The following is a 21,827-nucleotide window of genomic DNA, read 5'->3' as shown; positions in this document are numbered from 1 at the left end:
AAATGATGGTACTCTGCAGAATTTGTTTGGTTCCATATAAAGGAGGCTGTAGAAGATAATTCCCGCAGCTGTGCTACAATTACCATCTTGGGGACCAGCAGTGATTCTACTTTTCAGATATGCTTGTATCCTCGTAAAGGAAATATGTTGACAATTACTCCCTGATGCTTCTTGAATACAATATATAGGCAAGGAAGAGATCTATGTTAAAAACTGTATAATGAAAGAGCTCACATTAACTTCTATTAATTACTTTTTAAATTTAATTAGAATATAATGTGGGCTTTTTTATTAATCAGATTTATACTGAAACTCTCATTTTACTATTACTCAGTCTTGAAATCAATACAATTTCAAAAATAAAATAAAAAAATTTCCATTTTTTTGCCAAAAATAAAATCAGTTCCAAGTCTGTGGCATCCTCAAATGATGATTATTCTCTCAAAAAAAGGGATAAAAGGTTACCTACAGAGCTAGCTATTTACACTTGGCTTTTATCCATCAGCTGGAATATTCATAAGTATCAGGAGTGACAGAAATAATCTAAAGGGAATAAGTCAAATGCCCACACAGAGTTATATCTAGTCTTGCCTATTTCTATTGGGGCTCTTTGCTGCAAGATAACCAGTGCCATAAGTTGTAATTAAAAAGTAAATTTTATTACAATAGTCCAATCCAGGTGCAAATAATATGATTTTATAGTTACATTATTATAAATTAAACTGTATTCACACAGAATAAAAAAATAGAGGACTACATCATGTACAATAAAATTAGTTACAAAGGGAACTCCTTTCATATACAGCCAGCTCAATCAGACACCCTTTCGGTCCTTAGCAAGTTGCATACAACCAATACTGTGGGGGATAGAAAGGCAAAAGAAAGAAAGTCATTTCCTTTCCTGTCAATTTTTACAGCCATGTTTTCCTCCAACAGTAGACCACATGTGCTCATCTATTGTTTATGTCAAGAACAAAAACAATGTTGATTTCCCATTAGTAATACACAGGAATTTCAATTAATCAATCCCAAACTTTTCCCAAACAAATTATTCCATTCTGGACCATTTATTCTTAGAGAGGTTGTCAACAACCCAGGGTGACCAATATCAAAGCTAGCAAAAACCTTCACACTGCATATATTGGATATATAAAGGCCATTTTTAGAAGGCATAAACATTTCCAGGTTTACTTTTGCCTCCCCCACCCCCACCCCTGGCATTTCTGGCTTTCAATACAAAGGGCCTTTATGTTAATAGTGTTCTCTTATCACATTGCTTTTCACAACTTTATGTACATACTAAAGATTCCATCTAGGTAGAGTCAGCTGGTTAATTATACATTCAGGCTTCAGGCCCATGAAATGTTTAATTGGTGTAGATACAGGTTAAGAAAGTGTTGTGTCATAGGCTTGGCTTGTGGGGAGGTAATCTTTTCCGTTGCCTATTCCGGTCACTTTTCATCCATTTTGCAATAAAGGTACATTGCCACTACCATTGCTGCAATCTGAGAAATAGGGAAATGAGATAAAAAGTGAGTTTATACTTGAAGAAATAGGTAATACTTTAAATAAAATCTAGCTCAATTATGAAAGAAAAAATAAATCACCAAAACACCACCCTGAATCATACACAAAGGAGTCTCCTTACCTATTAGCTACTTTCTAGGCTATTGAAGATTTGGTTATTTTTGGTTGAATACGATTTGCAAAACAGCCAACTATGGCTTAACTCTATGTTGGAAATATGTCATCCCAGTTTACAATGTTAAAAAGCATCAAAAATTTAGCATTATGCACGAATGAAGTCAGTGGTGGAATTCAAAATATTTACTACTTATTCTTTGGGCATGTGCTTCGCGTGCATGTGTTGCATTCTAAAATGAGCAATTTTAAGCATGAAAAGTTTTAAGCATGAAAAGAACATATTTAAAGATACTACTCTTTAGTAGTAGTAGTAGTTCTTTTAGACCCTATCTTTCTTAGGTAGTAAACAATGAGGACTGAAAGAGCTACTGCATGCAAGATTAGAAGCCTATCTTGTATCTGTGCATACAAGCATCAGCAGGGAAGATACAACATGTGCTCAAATCCTTGTCTCTTTTTATATGTCCTGCTTATGGCTGCAATCTTGACTTTTTTGACACCATGTGAGGATACCCATGGATGCATGCAAGGTGCGAATTATGAGAAGGTTTCATTAAAGAAGAAGCTATCTCTTTAAGGCACATCAATGATGGAATAGGAATAGGAATGAAATGGAAGAGAAGAGAAGAGAAGAGAAGAGAAGAGAAGAGAAGAGAAGAGAAGAGAAGAGAAGAGAAGAGAAGAGAAGAGAAGAGACAGAGTTGGAAGGGACCTTGGAGGTCTTCTAGTCCAACCCCCTGCTTAGGCAGGAAATCCTATTCTATTTCAGGTTATCCAATCTCTTCTTAAAAACTTCCAGTGTTGGAGCATTTACAACTTTGGAGGCAAGTTGTTCCACTGATTACCATAATTGTTCTGTCAGGAATTTTTTTCCTTAGTTCTAGGTTGCTTCTCTCCTTGATTAGTTTCCATCCATTCCGTCTTGTCCTGCCTTCAGGTGCTTTTAATAGCACACGGGGCTTGACTCCCTCTTCTTTGTGGTAGCCCCTGAGATAGGTTAATGCTAACCTAGATGGGTTCTTGCAAAGTTCAATCAACATACCTCTAAGGCCCCAATTCCAGCTGCAACTCCACCCACTACAGCTGCATTCTTACGAATTTCAGACAGCATCTGAGGGAAGCAGCCCTGGAATTAAAACAAACAAAAAAATCAGTTAAATTTAAAAAGAACTAGTTCTGTCTAGAAATTCCAAACCCCCCTTGCCTGGGAACAGTTCAAAGGTACCATCATCACAGTTCTTTGTAGAAGAGTGAAGTCCTGAACTTATTTTAGATCCACATTTTTTGAAACACTGAGTCAAAAATGCCAAGTATAGAATCTGGGTGCTAAATCACTGAGGGTCACTCCACTCAAAGCCTTGGCCCACTTTGCTCCAGAATAGACATGTTTCCATACCTTCACTTCAAACCTTGCAGCTAAAGTTTCATTGCAAGTAATGTCAGAGAGAGACGAGATAGAAGAGTTGCAGCATTGCCCTGGATACGAGTTTGTTTTCTTGTAGAAATAGGAGTCACTAAAGTCTGTGTAATTTGACAAACCACAGCACTTCAGCTAAGGAAAAAAACATGTATTAAAATTAGAGTTCACATTCACCCACAGGGGATTGCATTAGAAGACCTTCAAAGACCCTTCCAATTCTATTACTCTGTTATTTATTTATTTATTTGTTTGTTTGTTTGTTGTTTGTTTGTTTGTTTGTTTATTTATTTATTTATTTCAACATACAATCCTCAATTAAAAACTCCTTACCCACTAAGAATCCCACTGTAACTATATTTTCTTTTATATTAATGCTTGTCTGTTTATAAGCCAACATTAGAAGCATTAAGATGACCCTCAATAAACTATGATACATTTATGATTAAGTTTCTGAGATGAAGACTTCCAACTTTGAGGTAAAACTAACTGGTAGCTGTAAAGAAAGCAACATCATTTATACTTAGGTGTAAGGGAGGTTTCTACATTTTCTCATAAAAATCTTGCATATAATATGGAGAGTGGAATACCAACTTACTTCAGTCATTGTAATATTCCATGCTTCAGTAACTGGGTTAGGTTTCCCATAGTCATCTTTTAGTAATTTTGCCACTGTTGCTTGCAATATAGTCTCTGCCTGAAAAGAAGAAAAGAATTATACAAAACATATGAGAACATATAATAAGCTTTCCTTATAAAGATGCAAGGCCATTCTTTCACCTCAGCATCTGTGGAATTATTAAGATTCTGCTTCACCTTCTGTAGGTCCTTTATGCAAGAATAGATGGCCTTCGTGGGCTGCTAAACATATTTGGAATCAGGGGAAATATCATTGGCACTGACACATAATGTCTTCCATAATGGGTACTCATACCCGCCAAGCTTTTTGAGGCATTCTAGCATCTTTGCTTATCTTGGGCATCAATAGACACAAAATATGCAGCCATTCACCAATTTGATTTTCTAAAAATATTTATTGAGTCTATGTGGGAACCAGCCAGAGGTGGTCATATGGGTTGTTATTGTTTTTAAAAAAATGATGTTAAAGGTCGAGACATTGCAATATACCTGCCTCATTTATTCCATTTCAGTGAAAAAAATATTTCAAAAATAAAGCCAGAGCCTGGCAGGTCAAGGAAATTAACCATGGATGCACTGGAGCTAATGGACATCAGGTGGCCTAGCCCTTTCCTTCCAATAAAACCCCAAATTCAGAGATGCCTGAAAACATCTGTTTTCTCTGCACTATTGTTATTCAGTGATGAGCTTCTTAAGGTGATTCCATTCATCTCTATGTCACTTTTTTTAATCAGTTCAATCTCCTCTTAACATCACAGACGAATGCAGCGGGCACTGAAGAAACAAGACTACTCATAACCCCTTAGGCATCACAGATGACAGTGCTTGGAGTTCCAAAGATGTAATTCTACAGCAAAGAATTCAATTCTGTGTTACAACTCGTTTTGTTACTGCCCATATCGTGGTGATTGCCAAAAAAGGGCAATAAAGCAAGACACCTTTAATTTTTAAAAAGAAGGTAAAGACCAAACCACAAATAAGTGTCTGCCTGGTTTTTCAAAAATCAATGCTTTGTCAAATGGGGAATAGCTATTCTCCTCTACACAGATAGGCTATGTGGAACATTTCTCAAGAATTGCTATTTGGATACATCATGCCGAATATCCTTTTCAATGCAGAGGAGACACTTGTTCAAGTTATGCAGCACAATCTTGTTTGTGCCCTGCTGAGTTCCATAAACTTTCTGCCTCACCATCCCCATATGCCTACACACAAAGGTCGGATCAGGAACCAAGCTGAGAAAACATGGCTCAGAGAAAGTGAGATGTCCCTCTTTTCTTATGTTATGGACATCAGCGTAGGCTACTTTCCATTTTATTCCTGAGGAAACAATCCAGTGCATTTATGTCTCATTGTGTCTTGTGTGCAGAGTAAATATATGGTATAAGAAAAATAAAGATTTGGGAAATAATAATAATAATAATAGCACTCTTGCTAAGTTGTATGCATTTCTCCCTAACAAGGACAGCCCATTATTACACCAAAACTAAGAATAAGGTACCTTAACCTCATTGGTAATCTAACATTTAGAGTACGTTAAGTGGAATATCAGTATTTACTTGAGATCCTGAAATTCTCCCCACAAACTAACATTTCTTCTATTCCATGATACTTACGAGTGATGTGTAGACCAAAGCTACTACTGCACCAGCAACTTCAATTATGAAGATGATCAGGATAATGCTGAAGAACTAGGAAGAGGGACAATAAAGTAATAAGTTTGCTAATTCTACAAAGTATTAATACAAAAATGAAGCATTGGATGCCCTTGGCCAAGTGTGTTCCATCTCTGGAAAAATAGCTGCTTAGTCTCAGTCTGAAAGACTGTTAAAAGCAAATTTTAAAGAGAATTAGCCCATTTCATATGGGATTTCTCATATAAAACTCAAGCTCCCTCTTCATATTCCTTCTTTTACTTTCACTGCATCTTCTTATTTGGATTCTTAGGTTTTTCAGAAGGGCTTTTTATTAGCCTAAATTGTTATTGTAGTGGCAGTGTAGAAGGTCATTGATATTTTCATGAGTTTAGTGACATAATTTTGATTTATCCTTCATATTAAGAAAATTCCTTAGAGCTCATTCTGAACTAAGCTGCTAGGATATTTTTGCTCTTGTTTGCTAAACAAAGGAGAAGGGAGGTGGAAATCTTCATATAACTTCAAAGCTTTTCTTGCTGCGAAAGTCTCAGACTCTCAGTTCTCATTCCTGAATTATTGGCCATCAAACCAAGGTCATACTTTGTAGTCTCCTGACCATGCCTGGGCCTTGAAGTCACAGTGTCAGGTTTTGATTTAAAAAAACCAAAACCTTGGAGTTGTTTGTTGGGAGCTTCTGCACAAAACTGGTGTTGTTATTAAAGAGTTCCTGATAATCCGTAAACAATCTGGATATTATCTTTCTTGCTATACATGTTTTTTGTGTTATGCTTTTAAATCTGTTTGCTTGAGCAAATAATCAGGCTTAAAATCCCTTTATTTACTTGGGTGTTCATTGTCTCTGAGTCCAAAACAACCAATTGCCTGGGCAACCAATTGCTGCCCTGACCCTTGGCAAAACAGTTATGATTTAGCATGTTGTTTGAACAAGACCTTATTTCCTTGTTAAGTTATCTAACAGGGAAATAAAAATCAGCATTTACCAGCAATAGCTGGAATGTGCACTTAAAAAAAAATAACTTAGTTTTATGACCCAAATGGGGGAAAAATACTGTATAATCACAAATAAGGAAACACTTTATTCAAAAACTTGAATATAAACTGGAACTCTTTCTATTGGGAATTAACATAGAGAGGTACAATAAAGAAATTACATATCTAATAATACACGTGATTATAGCTGTGAGATTAGCCTATGCTCAAAAATGGAAACTTAAAGAAATTCCAGGTGAAGCAGAGATAATTAAAAAGATATGGACATGCACAGAAATGGATAAACTAACATTGGAATTAAAAAATAAAGATGAATCTGAATATTATAAAGTATGGAAAAGTTTTAGCACTGGCTAGGAAAAAGGAAGGACTTAAAACTTAAACTAAAATGAGATAAGGATTGTAAGATAATACACTAGGAGTATAAAGAACTGCTGATATAGATGTATATACTCTATAAATATGTATTATTTGTCATCCAAAATAACTATGTATGACAATTAGGTGTGTCAGGATGATTACACCATGTTCACTGTTTTTAAATGTTTTTCTTTTTGTTTAATAAAAATTTTCTTTAAAAAAATTGGAAAAAAGATAGAAATTCTATCCCTAATATATCTGGATTAATCACTTTGGATCTTTTCCTTTAAAAAAATGACCTCAATGAATAACTTTCAATAATGCCTTCATCGTGCTAGGTTTCATTACATACTTTAGTATCCATCAACAATTTTATGCAGCAAACAATGAAAATGCTTTGCAGAATTTACCATGATCAGAAGGCATTTGCTCTCTTTCTGAGCTCCACAGCATCCTAGGAAACCCAGCAGGAACAGAACAGCTCCAATGGCAATGAGGAGGTAACCAACATGCACAAATTGGAGGACACTGGCGGATATTGCACCAAATATATCAAGGAAGGATTTACTGTCAACAGTAACCCAGATCCCGATGCCCAGCAGTGTTGCTCCACCAAGCTAGACAAAAAAAACAACAACACAAGAAATATATGCTCAAGTATAGATAGTGGAGGTGTACATGCACATCCAGAGGTGGTATTCAGCAGGTTCTGACTAGTTCTGGAGAACCGGTAGCGGAAATTTTGAGTCATTCAGAATACCACCTCTGACTGGTCCCACCCCATCTATTCTCTGCCTCCCAAATCCCAGCTGATTGGCTGGGTCTTCTTTTGTTGCTCTGCACAGGAAAACAGAGCTGAAAAGCAGGTTAGTGGGGTTTGGAGAGAATGGGGATTTTACAGTAACCTTCCTCCAGGAGTGGGGAGAGAATGGAGACTTTACAGTATGCTTCCCCTGCCACCCCCATCAAGCCAATGCACGCCCACCGAGCCACGCTCACAGAACCGGTAGTAAAAAAAATTGAATATCACCACTGTGCAGATCCATACATGCAAAATTGTGATCTTTTAGCTATGCACTTGTAACACATGTGCTTCACCATAATGAAAAGACTTCAGAAAAGTACTTGGAGGCTTCGGTTTTCCCACATCCACAACTCTGCAGCCAAGCATGCTTCTCAAGTTCTTGCTAGTCATTGCATATAACTAGTAGAGTGATTTCACCAAGAATAATTATTATTCACCAGAAACAACGGTTTCTAATTAGGAATTTCTCATTTCTCATCAAAAGGTGGTGTGAGATTTGATGGCGAGCCAAAATATCATCTTAAATATCACCTTAGTCATAAGACTATGCATTTTATTTATTTATTTTTATTAAATTTATATGGTTGCTCATTTCCCCAGGAGCAACTCTCAGTGGCAAACAACAATTAATATAAAAGTACAAAACTATTATTTTTTTTAAAAAAAGATCAATAAAAATCAAACGATAGAAATCATAGGATAGAAACACAGTAAATATATCAACTCCAATAGTGGAGCGATCTTAGAGTACAGGTAGTCCTTGACTTATAACAGTTCATTTAGTGCAGCAGTCGCCAACTGGTGGGCCGTGGCCCACTAGTGAGTTGCGAGAAAATTTGGTGGGCCGCAGAGTAATCTCACCCCCAGAGCACCCCCACAAAGCAATTAATCCAGGCTGCACAGAAACACAAGGCTGCGCCACCCACATGGCCTGTGGGAACCCTCCCCTCCCACTCACTCCTTACCTGGCAAACTTGCCTGCTAAATTGCTATTTTTCCTTCTTTTCTTTTTCCTGACCATCAGCTGTTCTGCTGTGCCAGGAGATTTAGATTAGCTACAAAGCAGGAAATGGTTGGATTTCTTGCTTTCTAGCTAGTCTTTAGATCTTCGGCTCTGCTTTTAAGCACAACTGAACCTTCCTTAGGACTGAAGGTTCTATTATTCAGTGCAGACTCATGGCAAGCAAATTTTATGTGACAGACTGAGGTAGCCAATGGCAGATAGATAGGTCACTGAATGAATCTGTGATTCTGTGAGCAACTCAATCTGCCTGCCTGCTTTGCCTGATTTTGGGTAAAAGTTGCTCTTTTAAAAAAATAAAAAAATCAATATTTACATACATGGTGTGTTGTGAGTTAATTTTGTGAGTTTGCTTACAAGCAAATTTTATGTGACAGACTGAGGTAGCCGATGGCAGATAGATAGATCACTGAATGAATCTGCGATTCTGTGAGCAACTCAATCTGCCTGCCTGCTTTGCCTGATTTTGGGTAAAAGTTGCTCTTTAAAAAATAATAATAATTAATATTTATATAAATATTTATAATATTTACATACAAGCCATGCCCAACCAGTCACATGACCACCAAGCCACATCCACAAATTAGGCCATGCCCACAGAACTGGTTAGTGGTCCCTGGGATTTAAAATTATGAGTTTGGTGGTCCCTAAGGTCCAAAAGGTTGGCAACCCCTTGATTTAGTGATCGTTTGAATTTACAACAGTACTGAAAAAAAATCACTTGTAATCATTGTCCATACTTAAAATTATTGCAGCATCCCCATGGTCACATGATCAAAATTCAGACACTTGGCAACTGACTCATATTTATGATGGTTGCACTGTCCCAGGGTCACACAATCCTCTTTTGCGACCTTCTGACAAGAAAAGTCAATGGGGAAGCCAGATCCACTTAACAACTGGGTTACTAACTTAACAACTGCAACAATTCACATACCAACTATGACAGGAAAGGTCATAAAATGGGGCAAAATTCACTTAACAACTGTCTCATTTAGCAACAGAAATTTTGAGCTCAATTGTGGTCATATGTCAAGAACTACCTATATTACTAGTTCCCTGGGATCCCCAAACATAGCAACATAACTAAGTCTTGAGGAACTTCTGGAATGTTAACAGAGATTGAGCTAAACTGGCTTCAGGACTGAAGAATATTCTATAAGGCAGGCACCATAGCAGAGATGTCCCACCTCTCAGGACCCATCAAATATTTTTAGCAACTGATCTTGTAGTCTAGTTCCCACATACATAGTTGAACTAGAATTGAGTCTAACTATAATCATAGCCCTACAGCTTGACAAATACATTCTAGAGTCTAGACTACATTTTGACATAATCCTTACGAAAACTACATTTATCCCTTAAAAGGTTTTGCAAAATTTCTTGGGCAGCTTTTTTGACTTGTTAAAGCATTACATTTATGTCCTTTAGTGTAAACATTAAATTAGCTTTTAAAAGGTTCTAAAAGTCAAAAGGTAAAATTCAATAAATTTGAAAATAAGCTTAATATTTAAGTTAGGTTTTAAATGCTTCCTACTCTAGAATCCTGATTTATTTCCATTTTCTACAAACTGAAGATACTTTCCTATTTGTGATTCTATCAAAAATAATTGACTCAAACAAATATGTTTTAACACTGCTAACATATTTAATGCATGATTAAATATCATCAGTCCTGTATGATTACTTTAAATGTATTTCTATTTAAGGAAGTTATATAGATTTAACCATTGTACAGAAGATGATGCTTCAGCAAGTATAATGCCAAATCTTACTCTTCTGCATTGTCCTAAAATACCTAGAAGCCTCATTTTCTCTGACCCTGATCAATCTCTTTCACCCCCAGATAATTTTATAGTCCTCCATATTGAACAAGGCTGTCCTGAGCTCTTAAATATATGCAGTACAATGCAGTGAGACATGTACAGATCTATAACATTGGAGAAACAAAACAATCCCTTCACAAATGCATGGCACAACTGAGGAGAACAATCCCATCAGGACAAGGTTCAGCTGTCCATCTGTATTTGGAACACAAAGTCATACTTTTGAAGCAGTGAAGTTCACGTTTTGGACAGAAAGGACCACTGGTTTGAAAGAGGAGTCAAAGAGACCATCTACACTGAAATAGATCCGCCCCTCTCTCAACAGAGGAGGAGGGATACAACACCACCTATCCTCTGTTTACAACACAGTCCTTTCCTGCATTTCCAAGGAAGTTCCACACCTATTTGAGAGGTCTGTAAGGGGCATGCATAAAAGTGCCCCATCGTGCCTACCGTCCCTGTCCTATTGTCCCCATTTATTCGTACCTATTTCCTGTATTCTAACTCATGTTTATATTTATATCTGTTACCTTGTAAGCGATTGACAAATCAAATAAATAAATTATTTGCACTATTTGGATGACCCTGAGGGCACACATAAATCTCCAAGTGGTCTCAATGACTTTCAAAGAGACTGCTAACAACTAGATGACTGCAAGGAATATAAATCCTTCTATTCTCCACCCATCAGTCATAACTGGATGAGAAGCAAAACATCTTCAAGAAAAAAACAAAGCACGTCCAGTTGTCCTTTGGACAAACACCTTTGGGACTATGATTCTATTGTACTAGCACAGGAAGAATTGTTTCAAATTTCCCAGCCTTTCAAGGAGGTGTTATCAGAAGCAACCAAGTATTTCAACTGTATAAATATTCCTTTTTAAGTGAACAATGCCTGTAACATAATTCACAAACATTCCTAAAGAGGTCAAAGCAATTATCCTTGAACACAGGTGCAGGTTTTATTTACTTTCAAACAAAAGGACAAGCCACAATCTATATCTAAAATATTGGTGCCAGGCTGAATACATGGGGTCTGTGGGATGAGAAGTCACTTCCTTTTGAGAAAAACCACATCATAATTCCCAGATTTGTAGAACAGATTCAGAAAATCTGAACCCAAGTTGCTTAAAAAAAAGTTTCTGCCAGATTCATTTGACCTCTCAGAATTATTATTCAATAAACAGCGTGAGCTTATATACTGATTGCTGAAAGGGTTGTAAACGCAGCTTCTCTGGGAAAGAAATGAGCATTGCCCTATAATACTAATTCAGACATCCAGGATTTTAGGACAGTTGATCAGGCACTATTACATCTTCCTAAAAACAAGAGGCAAAACAAGAAGTACCCACTATTGTTCTACATTAGTATTTTTAAAGTATCATTTTTGTTTCTCTAGGACTTGTCACCTTCATTTTTTTAAAGGCCCTATTTCAAGGAACTGACCTTTATTAAAAAGTAGGCAAATAATGCCAGTGATCCTAATTTTTCTAAGGAGAATTGCAAGACAACCCTGCATTGTAGATTAATGTTGTGTATTTTGTAGGCTGCTTTTTGTCTAACGAACATACATAAGGTGAACGTAAAGATGACTGTAGTTCCATATTTTTTTTCATAAATCTCTGTTATGAATCTGTTATAAATCTCTGACTGCATGACAGTCTGGGAGGGGATGAAATAAAGTGGTAAAGCTACTCTTTCGTTCTGATATCTTTTTTTCTCACTTTTCAATATGTTTTCTTCTTATTTTTTTCTGTCCCTGACACTATTCTCTTCTGCTTCCCCCCAAAAGGGGGTAGATCACTAAACGGCAAAGATCTAATTTAAATGTTTCAGAACATATTAAATTAGAATTAGGCTGTAGGCCCACAGATTACCCAGATAAAAACAGGGAAAAGGAACACAGGGATAGGGAATTACTGGGGATGGGCACAAAATGAATGCCACATTTTGAATAATGTCACAGAACAAGAGACTAACGGCAAGCATCTACAGACAATGCAAATATGTTGTAGCTGCATATGCAAACCATGTAAACGACTGTTGCATATATACTGCACCATTTCAAAAGGGTGCTTTGATTCAACAAAGATTTAGTCAAGCCAACCAATCACAATAAGGAGAGATCCAGTTTGAACCAAGTCAGAGTCCAATAACCTAACCTCTACTCCATAGCAGCATACATATACGAAGTGTATACAGCACAAAAAAAGTAGCTTGTTTAACCGTGGTTTGTTAACCAAGTCATAATGACCTGTTCAAACAGACAACTGTCCTAAACTATAATTTACAAGCAACATATTTTATCTGTACTTTTTGTGTTTTATTGATTTTATTGTACTTTCTTGTTAGATTGTTGTGAGACACTCAAAAGTTATTTAAAGTAGGGCAGCCTACAGGTTTATTAAATTATTATGATTTGTCGCACAGTCATCCAGATGTTCAGGCTGGATCTGGCATTTTTGTCTACCTATCAAGACCTTTCCAAGGACCCGGGATAAGGCAGATATGGATGCTTGATAGTGTCACGGATATTGTTGCAGGATGTAAACCGTTCAGAGTAAAGACACTTTTTGCAACTGACTGATGTTGAATTTGTCAATGCCAATGGTGTTCAAGTGGTGCTCCAGTTATTGCACTATGCCTTGATGTGATTGAATCGTTTTGTTGTAATGCAATTTATGAAACTGGTCACCAGCATCACTTCATCAACTGTGGAAATCCATTGGGTGACTTAGGGCAATGTTCCTCTGAGGCCAACCTACCTACTTAGCCATTGTTCTCGGGGGGAAATAGTTCTTGCTGCATGTTTAATTATGATACCAAATAAAAATATTAAGGATTTTTTTTTTCTTATTTGCATTTTGATTTTCATAGTCAGATCACTTTTCTAGTAAGCAGCAAGGAAAGGAGGGAGAGGAGAAACACCCAAATATTAGCTCCAAACTGCACCCCTTCCTTTCGGCCCTACTTGCTTGCTCTACAGCCCCTCTTTTGGGATTGTAGGAGAGGGCTTAAACACCAATCTTTTTACCCTTTTAGCAGTCCAGAGCCCTTTGCAAACGGGCAGCAAATATATCTGTAGAATTAAGTGAGGGAAAAAAAATCAACCTGCAATACTGGGGCCCAGGCCAGCCATGGTCCCTAATTCTTTTCATCCTTCAAGGAATCATTTTTTAAATTACTACTAAAAAAAAAAATCAGTGGTACCCTTTGAGACTCAATATTTCACCATCTGAGGCAAGACCATTGTAATGTAGATCCTAAAACAGCTCAGTGATGTTTCTTACTGCCCTCCCTTCAAAATACCCTGTAAATAACCAAGAAAAACTCTCAATGTATCACATTTCATCCATACCTGGGATACAGTTTCTTCCAAAGAAGGTCACTTGTGACTCCTGGCCTCTGAAAGGTAGCACACCCTTGTTACGGCTCTTAACAATTTTGTGACCTCATTGTATATATCTGGGTCACCTCACAGAGTTTATTTGAAATACAGGCACAGGATGTTTAACAAGTGCTGTATGAGCAACTGCTCTTTCTTCATTCAAGCTTTGAAACTAGGTGTATGCTAAAGGAATCAGTTCAAGTTGACATTCAAGACTTCCTTGAGAACATTAGCCAGGTATGGAGAATGACGGCTGAACCGCTTTTTGAAATAACATTTATAGAACAAGTATGACATCAAAGCCACATCCACAGAAACCATAAAACTGACTCAGTTTGTCTGAGAAACAGTAACAGATTTTAATGACTACCTTCGTCTTGAGCCACAGTTGTACTCAAGTTGTCCTTTGTAAATTTGAGGCTTGGCCTTTCTTTGCAGAAAAGCATATTTCTTTAGAAGGACTTAAAAAAACTGCACAGCAACCCTTCTAATTGTTCTACCAGTATTGCAGCCCCAGAAAACTGCTAAAAACACAGAAAAAATAATATCTACAAGCCAACAATATTATTAAATGACTGTTTCATGTTATTTTGAAATAGTTTAATCTGTGGGCTGACATAACTACAACTAATATTTGCAGGCAAACTTCAGCTTCACTGAATATATGATGCAAGTCACTAGAAGCCATAACATGTAGCCATGAAGAGGCCAACAGATCATCTAATATAGCTTCTAAAACTGTTTACCGTGAATTTATGGGACAAGCAGACGAAACAATAGTAGAATCATGACTAAGGGAGAGGAAGCTTGGACACTGATCCTTCCATACATGTATGTGTTCTTTCCCAAGTACTGTCACCAACTTGCCCCCAAGAAAGATGCTATTTGCTAACCAGGGATTATATTTATGTTGTAGTTGTGACCATTTCTTACCACATATCTCATTGTACTCAATGATTATTCACATGCTGCATTTTTGATAAGCTCGTTTGTTTCTATTAAATCATTTATAGTTGACTGGTAGAACCAAGTTGGCAAAGGTTACTACAGCATGTGATCACCAGAGATTAATTGAAAGATAAAGACACAACTTGCCATAAACATGCTAATAATGTACTGTAAACCGATTCCTGCCTGATGTGGTTTTAAAGAGAAGGAAAAACTAATGGTCTAATCTGTCCTTCATTAGAATTTTAAATATGTTTACTGAGACTTGCTTTGACTTTGGGTTACGGTTTGACATATGTCTTGTTTCATATCTATTAAACATACAGACATGGAGCTAAAAGGAAGTGAAAAAGGTTCTCTCATCCACTCATTCTTTTACAAGAATGCAAAGCACCTCACTGCTTATTTACAGAAAAAAAGAGGTAAGTACTCACAAATATGGCCAGGTTAAACAAAATCATCATGACCTTCAGGAATGTAAAGCAGCTCATTTTGATAGCTGTAAAAAAAAACACCAAATAATGAAGAATTTAACAAACAGCTGGTCAAGAAACTTTTGGAGAACTAAATCCAACTGATATTTAAAAATTTGGACACAAATTATGTTCTGGTAATTTACAAAATCTTAGTGTGACATTCAAAGGGGTTTCTTTGAGGGTAAAAGCCTATTCTGAATTTTATTATTATATGGATATTATTGGGCAATATTTGGGTAAGAGAGTTATGTATTAATCTAAATGCAGGGCCTAAAAGACCAATGTCCCATTAATTCACATCACTTCCAGCTGGAGCCACATTGACCAAAATTACAGAAGTTAAGCTGCAGTTTATGGAACTCTGGTTTAGATTAAAATCTTTTAGGCAGTCTTAAGACCAATATCTATTCTGTAGAGCACTAGAAAGATGTGATAATGTAAAAGGAAATAATAAGAAAAACCCAACAGGCTTTATCCACTTGTCTTTTTTTCTTCACCTGATGGATTTCATAGCAGAAGCCAGTTGATGCCATTGTCCCAGGTCAGCACTGGCCATATCAGAATTGAAAAGAGCTCAACTCCCACTTCTTGCCATAATCCAGATTAAAATATCCCCCCAAAAATTCTTGTCTAGCCTCTCATGACCTTCAATATTTGGTTCAACACTGAATTGTTCTGATTGTTAAGACTTTTCCCTTCAATATTTAATCGGAATCACTTTTCTAAAACCTAAACCTAGGATTTGAAAGAACGGGTTTTGCTTTTTTCAAGTATTATTGCATCATCTGTATCTTCTCAGTTGAAGGCTAAATTTTCCTAATTCTACCCATCTCTGTTTTTAGGATTTAATTTCTAGTCTCCTGATAGTTCTTGTTGCCCTTCCTAGAACCTGTTCCAGTTTGTTTGACTGGTGCAGTAGCACTGGATCTGGCCAGTAGAGAAATAAAACAGAACTATTCAAATCAGTTTTTTTCCTATGATCTAGAAACTATAAAGTCTAAAACAGTATTTGACTTTTTACATCAGCAGCAACAACGCATCAATTATCATGTCAATCTTTTTTCACAAGTTAAATTGCTGAATCTCCAGTTGCATTAATGGAAGTGACAAAGTAGTCTGGACCAATAAGTCTAAAAGAGCTATGTTCCCCTACATCCTCACCTTTAGTAGCCTTGATGTTACTACAAAAGAAATTATTCCAAAGCTGATTTTTAAACCTTTAGAATTGTTTGATATAGTAATATTGCAATAACAAAAGTAAAGACACAAATTACATACAATATCAGAGTAAATAGCACAGTTAGAAGGCAGTTAAAAATAACAGACGTCCTTTTGTTTTAAAGAAACAAACATTAAATAACCCTCACTTCCTTTTACAAAAGTCAAATTAAAATCTGAGGCTAATTCTTATGTACACCAATCTTCTTTTTCAAATATGGAAGAATCCTTACAAACAAAGATCCTTTGTCATAAGTTCATAAATACACAAGGAACTTACCTTTAAGGCACCAACTAAGTCCAAAATCAACCTGAACAAGTCTCACTATCTTTACACTTGACAAAGCAGTCAACTCTTAAGTAACATGAAGAAATTGTTTCAGCCTATTAGACTAGTCACCTTTTCAAGCGAATCAAATCTCTGTAAGAGCTAAGGCCACACCTCAGCAATTTATTTCTTTTTTTAAAAAAAAACCTCACAGGACTACTAAACCATGTTCCTTTATTCTTTACTGCTCCCTTGTGGTTATAGGTGGATGGGTTTTTGGTTTTTTTAGCTTTACAGCTGGTTTGAATAATTTTGTCTGTGTATAATACAAGAGTGTGCATGAAGGTGTTGGAAGTAGCTGTGTCTGTGTACCTGCAGAAGAAATTAAAACTGATGCTACAACGTTGCTTGGGCTTCCAGTAGTGAAGATAATAAGGAGAGACTCAGACAGTACTGTGGGATGGGCTGGTTTTGTGCAATCAAGTTGGCCATCTTTTGACACAACTATTAATAGACTTATGATTTTTAAAAAATATGCTGCCACCTAGAGGTCAAAACAGTTACCATTCTCTCCCATTCCCAGCAATACACAGAATATTATTGGCTGCAATAATTTAGACAGGTTCTACTAATTTTTCTTCCCATATTCTATTTTGCATCCATTTGGGTAGAAGATGAAAATCCTGCTTAAAGACAGAGTCACTTGGTAGCAGTCCAAGCCTTTGGCTACTTTTATTTGAATGGCTGTCTTTGTTGATCTTTACTAAAAGAATAATGCAAATAACTTTGCTAATGTTATGGAGCACAGTTTAAGAGAATCAATTATAGTTTTTCCACCCATTCTATAATAGTTGGAATCCATCAGCGACAAGACAACCCTTAAGTAGGGTAAAGGAACCCCTTCTAAAGGTAGACAAACACAATGGCATTTCTTGTGATTTAAAGCACAATATGGTCTATATGCCTTAGCATATTGTAGTTTATCATGCAGTCTACAAATCACATGCAAAAAAAATTGTGTGAATGTATAGCATTATATAGGAAAATAGTCCTTGTTATTCTTCCCCCAGAAACACAAGTCTACATCCCTTGGTTTCATCCCATATTTTGTGATGATGTGACAAACAGAATTCTAAAGGAAAGCAATTAACCTGCCATTTGGTAATTGAACTTTAAATGTTATGCATTTTAACTGAGAAGTTTTTCCCCCCTGAAATGTGAATTGTAGGCTCCACAAAAATCAAACAGGATTTAAAGCTACACAAATGAATTAAAGTAGTACTAGAATACTTCCTTGGTTTACTATCTGCACCCCTCCCTATCCTGCAACAACTACATGAACTGAATAACGAAAGCATTTTGGGACTATCTGTAAGCGTAGCATTTTCCACATCTAAATAATGGCTAATATAAGCATGTCTTGAAACTCACTGGGCAAGTGCTCAGCACAGCAAATAGTATAGTATTAGTATCTCCCTACATGTTACTTAGCCAAGCAATGTGGTGAACCAGAAGGCGGAAACTTCAGGACCAAACAACAGCTCCTTCCGCATTAATAAAAATTCTGTGATTCCCCTTGGCAACTTTTAAGCTATGTGGATTTCAACTCCCAAAATTCTCCAGCCAGCAGGGGAAGCTGAAATCCACACATCTTAAAAATGGCCAAAGTTGAGAAACCCTGGTCTAAATTAATTTAATGAGGGTTTTTAAAATCATCATCATCATCTGGTTATTTAATATCTGCAACACCACCAAACATCCAGATTTGCAGGACTCAATAGGTATACAAAAAATGCCAATTCCAGTCTGAACATTTGGTTGACTGTGTGATGATAAATAATAATAATAACAACAACAACAATAAACAGATCATCATTTGGGACACAAGATATACAGTTGTCATAAGCTGAAGTGTACAGTTTATTGATATTACTGTACCAGAAGATGCCAGTCAAAGAAAAAGAACTGGAAAAAAGCATGAAATATTGCTTCATTGAAACTACGCAATTATGGATGAAACATGTAACAGTGATACACATTGTCATTGGGGCACTTGGTACCATGTCCAAGAATTTTATAAAATACATCAAGAAATTGCAGCTTCCTGCAATAACACCAGCGGAACTGCAAAAAAATGTGCTTACTCGGAACATCGTACATCTTAAGAAAATACTTGGTTGATATACCTAGGATTCTGGCAGCAACCCATCAACCATTAGTGCCAGTCAATTATATTTGAGATACATTTTTAAATGTTCAGTTGACTGCATTTCATGCTTAATAATTAAAAAAGATAATAATAATAACAACAACAACAACATCTGAGGAGTTCTTGGTGTTCTCTGAGCTTGCTTGTTTTCTTGCAGACGTTTCATTATCCTAACTAGGTAACATCATCAATGCTAATAAGGGGTGCTTTTTGCTGTCAGTTTATATTCTGCTGTTTTGCCTGTCTGTGTGGGTGGGAGCAGTCTTGGAAATTCTCTGGTCGGGGCTGTTTACTGATGGCTCTGTGGCAGTTTCTTGATTGGGGTATTGTTTACTTGATTGTGGGCCTGAAGTTAACCTTGGCGTTAACCTATGCTGATCTAGGTGCTGATTATTGGTGGAGAGGTGCTGGAGCCTTTTTTCTCTTTGGGGCTGGTTGATTGTCTCTTTTGCATAGTTTATAGACTATAGTTAACGTTTATGTCTCTATTGATGGCTGATTTATCAGAGTGTCAGGCTTCTAGAAATTCCCTGGCATTTTTTAACTTGGCCTGGTCCAATAATGCCTTCTGTATCTCCTCTCTCCTTTCCTTTCCTTTCCTTTCCTTTCCTTTCCTTTATTTGTTTGTTTGTTTATTTGTTTATTTATTTATTTATTTATTTATTTATTTATTTTAATCACACAGCTGCTTCCAATCTCTTCTGTAACTTGATTTCTCATGCCTGCTTTTCCTGCCTTTTTCCTCTGACCATAAAGCTGCTTCACACAGTTGTTGATATTTTTCAGGCAGCCAGTGGTTCTGCTGACATCACCAAACAAATCCTGTATAAAGGCAAAGGAATGAATAAGTTAAACACCTCAGAGTTGGTGGGATGAAAGAGGAGCCCAAGAACATAATTAGCTACTTTTCATACCCCCTACTCCCTTTCCACTGGCTTTACAAGGATGCTGAAAAAAAGAGGACTAATTTAGTCTAGTGGTTAAGGCACCAGGCTTGAAAGTGGAAAACCATGAGTTCAAGTTCTGCCTTAGCCATGAAAGTCAGGTGGGTGACTTTGGGCCGGTCACTCTTTCTCAGTACAACCCACCTCACAGGGTTGTTGTTGTCAGGAAAATAGGAGGTAGGTGTGTTGGATATGTTCACTGCCTTGAGTTATTTATAAAAATACTAAAGGCAGGATACAAATAAATAAATTAAAAATAGGAACAGAGCAGCACCGGAGCTTTCAGTGGTAAGAAACATGGAGAATCTTTACACCCTCTTTGTGCCTTTGTTTCCCCCCAAGCTCCAACAGCATCATCAAAATGTGTCAGGTGACACAAGATGGAGGAATTCTGGTGATGGGAACCTTTGCCCTGTAATGCAGAGTTACAAAAATATGATTTCTAAAGGCTTCCTTTCCCTATGCAACTTCCAATATGAGATTCCTTAGATAGCTGGTCTGGAGGAAGCAGTATCTAAGGAAGAGTAGAAGGGATTTTTTTTGGATTCCTACCACTGGTGCTCTTTGTTTGAATTTGCTTCAGCCACATTTGCTCAACTGTTTTTGTGAGTTTTCCCCCCCAATCCCTAGCATTCCTGCTCTTAAACAGTTAATTTTTAAAATATATGTAGCTTTAGAAATATAGGTTAATATAGGAACACATTTATTAGCAGCATCAAGCTATTTCTGGGGTTACATCCAATAGACCTTTAGAGATATGGACTAGAATCCTGTGAAAGATAAATGTACAGTATATCTTACTCTTCAGCATGTCCCTTTTTCCTCTTGTAATTTGGATTAAATTTATATGACACCCATCTCATTATCAAGCAATGTACAAATTATATAATCCTTTGTCAAGTTAAGTATAGTCTGTAAGATTAATGAAGGCACAAACTGAGTTGCTTTCTGAGAGGAAAAAAAAAACATTCTGGATAGTTTTGTCCTTCGGGTTTATTGCACTGGTTCTTACAACATTCTCTGAGAAGTGCAGTCATTTCCTAATGTATTAAAAAATGCAAAGTTGGCTCCAATCCCAAATTTACTTCATTTGTAGGCACTGAAATGTAATCTGCTGGCTGGACAGAGACTTCTAACTTTTTTGGTACACTGATTGCTAACGAAATATTTGAGGTCTTGCAAAGAGATCTATAGATTGACAGCCTTTGGAAAATGATACACGGTGCATGTGCCAAAGAAATGATGTCATCAGAGGTTGAAATTAGGCTAAAAAAGATTGAAAGGACTTTCTTTTCTTTTTGGCTTGCAAGTTAAATATTACATTGCAGTTTCTTTTTGTTGTCTGTCTGAGTCTGTGCCAGTGATAATGCACAGAACTGGCAAGTGAAACATATAATTTGGATGCCTCCTAATTCTCTTGTCATAACCTTAGTAAATAGGCTCTAATAATGGACTCTCTATGAGCATGAAAAGGGCAATAAGGAAGACCTGCCTTTTTGCTCTGGAGGCAACAGAGAGATTGTTTGTGAGGACTGTAATAAGGGGGACTCCCTAAAGCTATCTGAAGGGCTTCAATGAACACGTCAAGGAATGAAAGGATTTCCTAGGCACTGTGTAGAATATCGGGGTCTTGAGGATTGTGAATTCTAAGCTGAAATGTGGGCCTCACCCAGGAGTGGGATTCAAATTTTTTAATAACTGGTTCTGTGGGCATGGCTTAGGTGGTGGGCATGGCTTGGTGGTCATGTGATTGGGTGGACATGGCTTGGTAGTCATGTTATTGGCTGGATGTGGCCAACTCAATATCACTCACATCGAGGCATGGATCTCCTCCCCTGGCCTCTCATGACTATGGGGATGCTGCAACAGTTGTAAGTGTGAAAAATGGTTATAAGTCACTTTTTTCAGTGCCATTGTAACTTTGAATGGTCACTCCACACAAGCAAAGTACCAGCAAAGGAGGGGGAAAAAACTCCAGAGACGTTCCTGTGACAGGAAGTCTAGTCCTGCCAAGAA

The 21,827-nt window shown here is 36.9% G+C and overlaps 1 protein-coding gene across 2 annotated transcripts; it reads right to left on the bottom strand.

The window, feature by feature from the left end:
• Positions 1 to 637: 637 nt before the first annotated feature.
• On the bottom strand, positions 638 to 16,804 carry TSPAN1 (tetraspanin 1). Of its 2 annotated transcripts, none has more exons than XM_026707029.2 (8): positions 16,671 to 16,804; positions 15,131 to 15,195; positions 7,119 to 7,325; positions 5,317 to 5,391; positions 3,660 to 3,758; positions 3,041 to 3,196; positions 2,687 to 2,770; positions 638 to 1,505 (listed from the first exon to the last, which is right to left on the bottom strand). In XM_026707029.2, the coding sequence occupies exons 2-8, from the start codon at positions 15,185 to 15,187 to the stop codon at positions 1,452 to 1,454; spliced, it is 732 nt and encodes a 243-aa protein (XP_026562814.1). In that variant the 5' UTR covers positions 15,188 to 15,195; positions 16,671 to 16,804; the 3' UTR covers positions 638 to 1,451. The 2 variants fall into 2 exon arrangements, with proteins under 2 accessions (XP_026562814.1, XP_087785979.1); XM_087929853.1 differs by lacking the exon at positions 16,671 to 16,804 and adding an exon at positions 16,334 to 16,351.
• Positions 16,805 to 21,827: the final 5,023 nt, after the last annotated feature.

Source organism: Pseudonaja textilis, chromosome 3 (genome assembly GCF_049901715.1).
Source record: "Pseudonaja textilis isolate UNSWEBS1 chromosome 3, rPseTex1.2, whole genome shotgun sequence".
Classification (NCBI taxonomy): Eukaryota; Metazoa; Chordata; class Lepidosauria; order Squamata; family Elapidae; genus Pseudonaja; species Pseudonaja textilis.
Note: the sequence above shows the minus strand (reverse complement) of the source record. Positions and strands in the feature narration are given on the sequence as shown.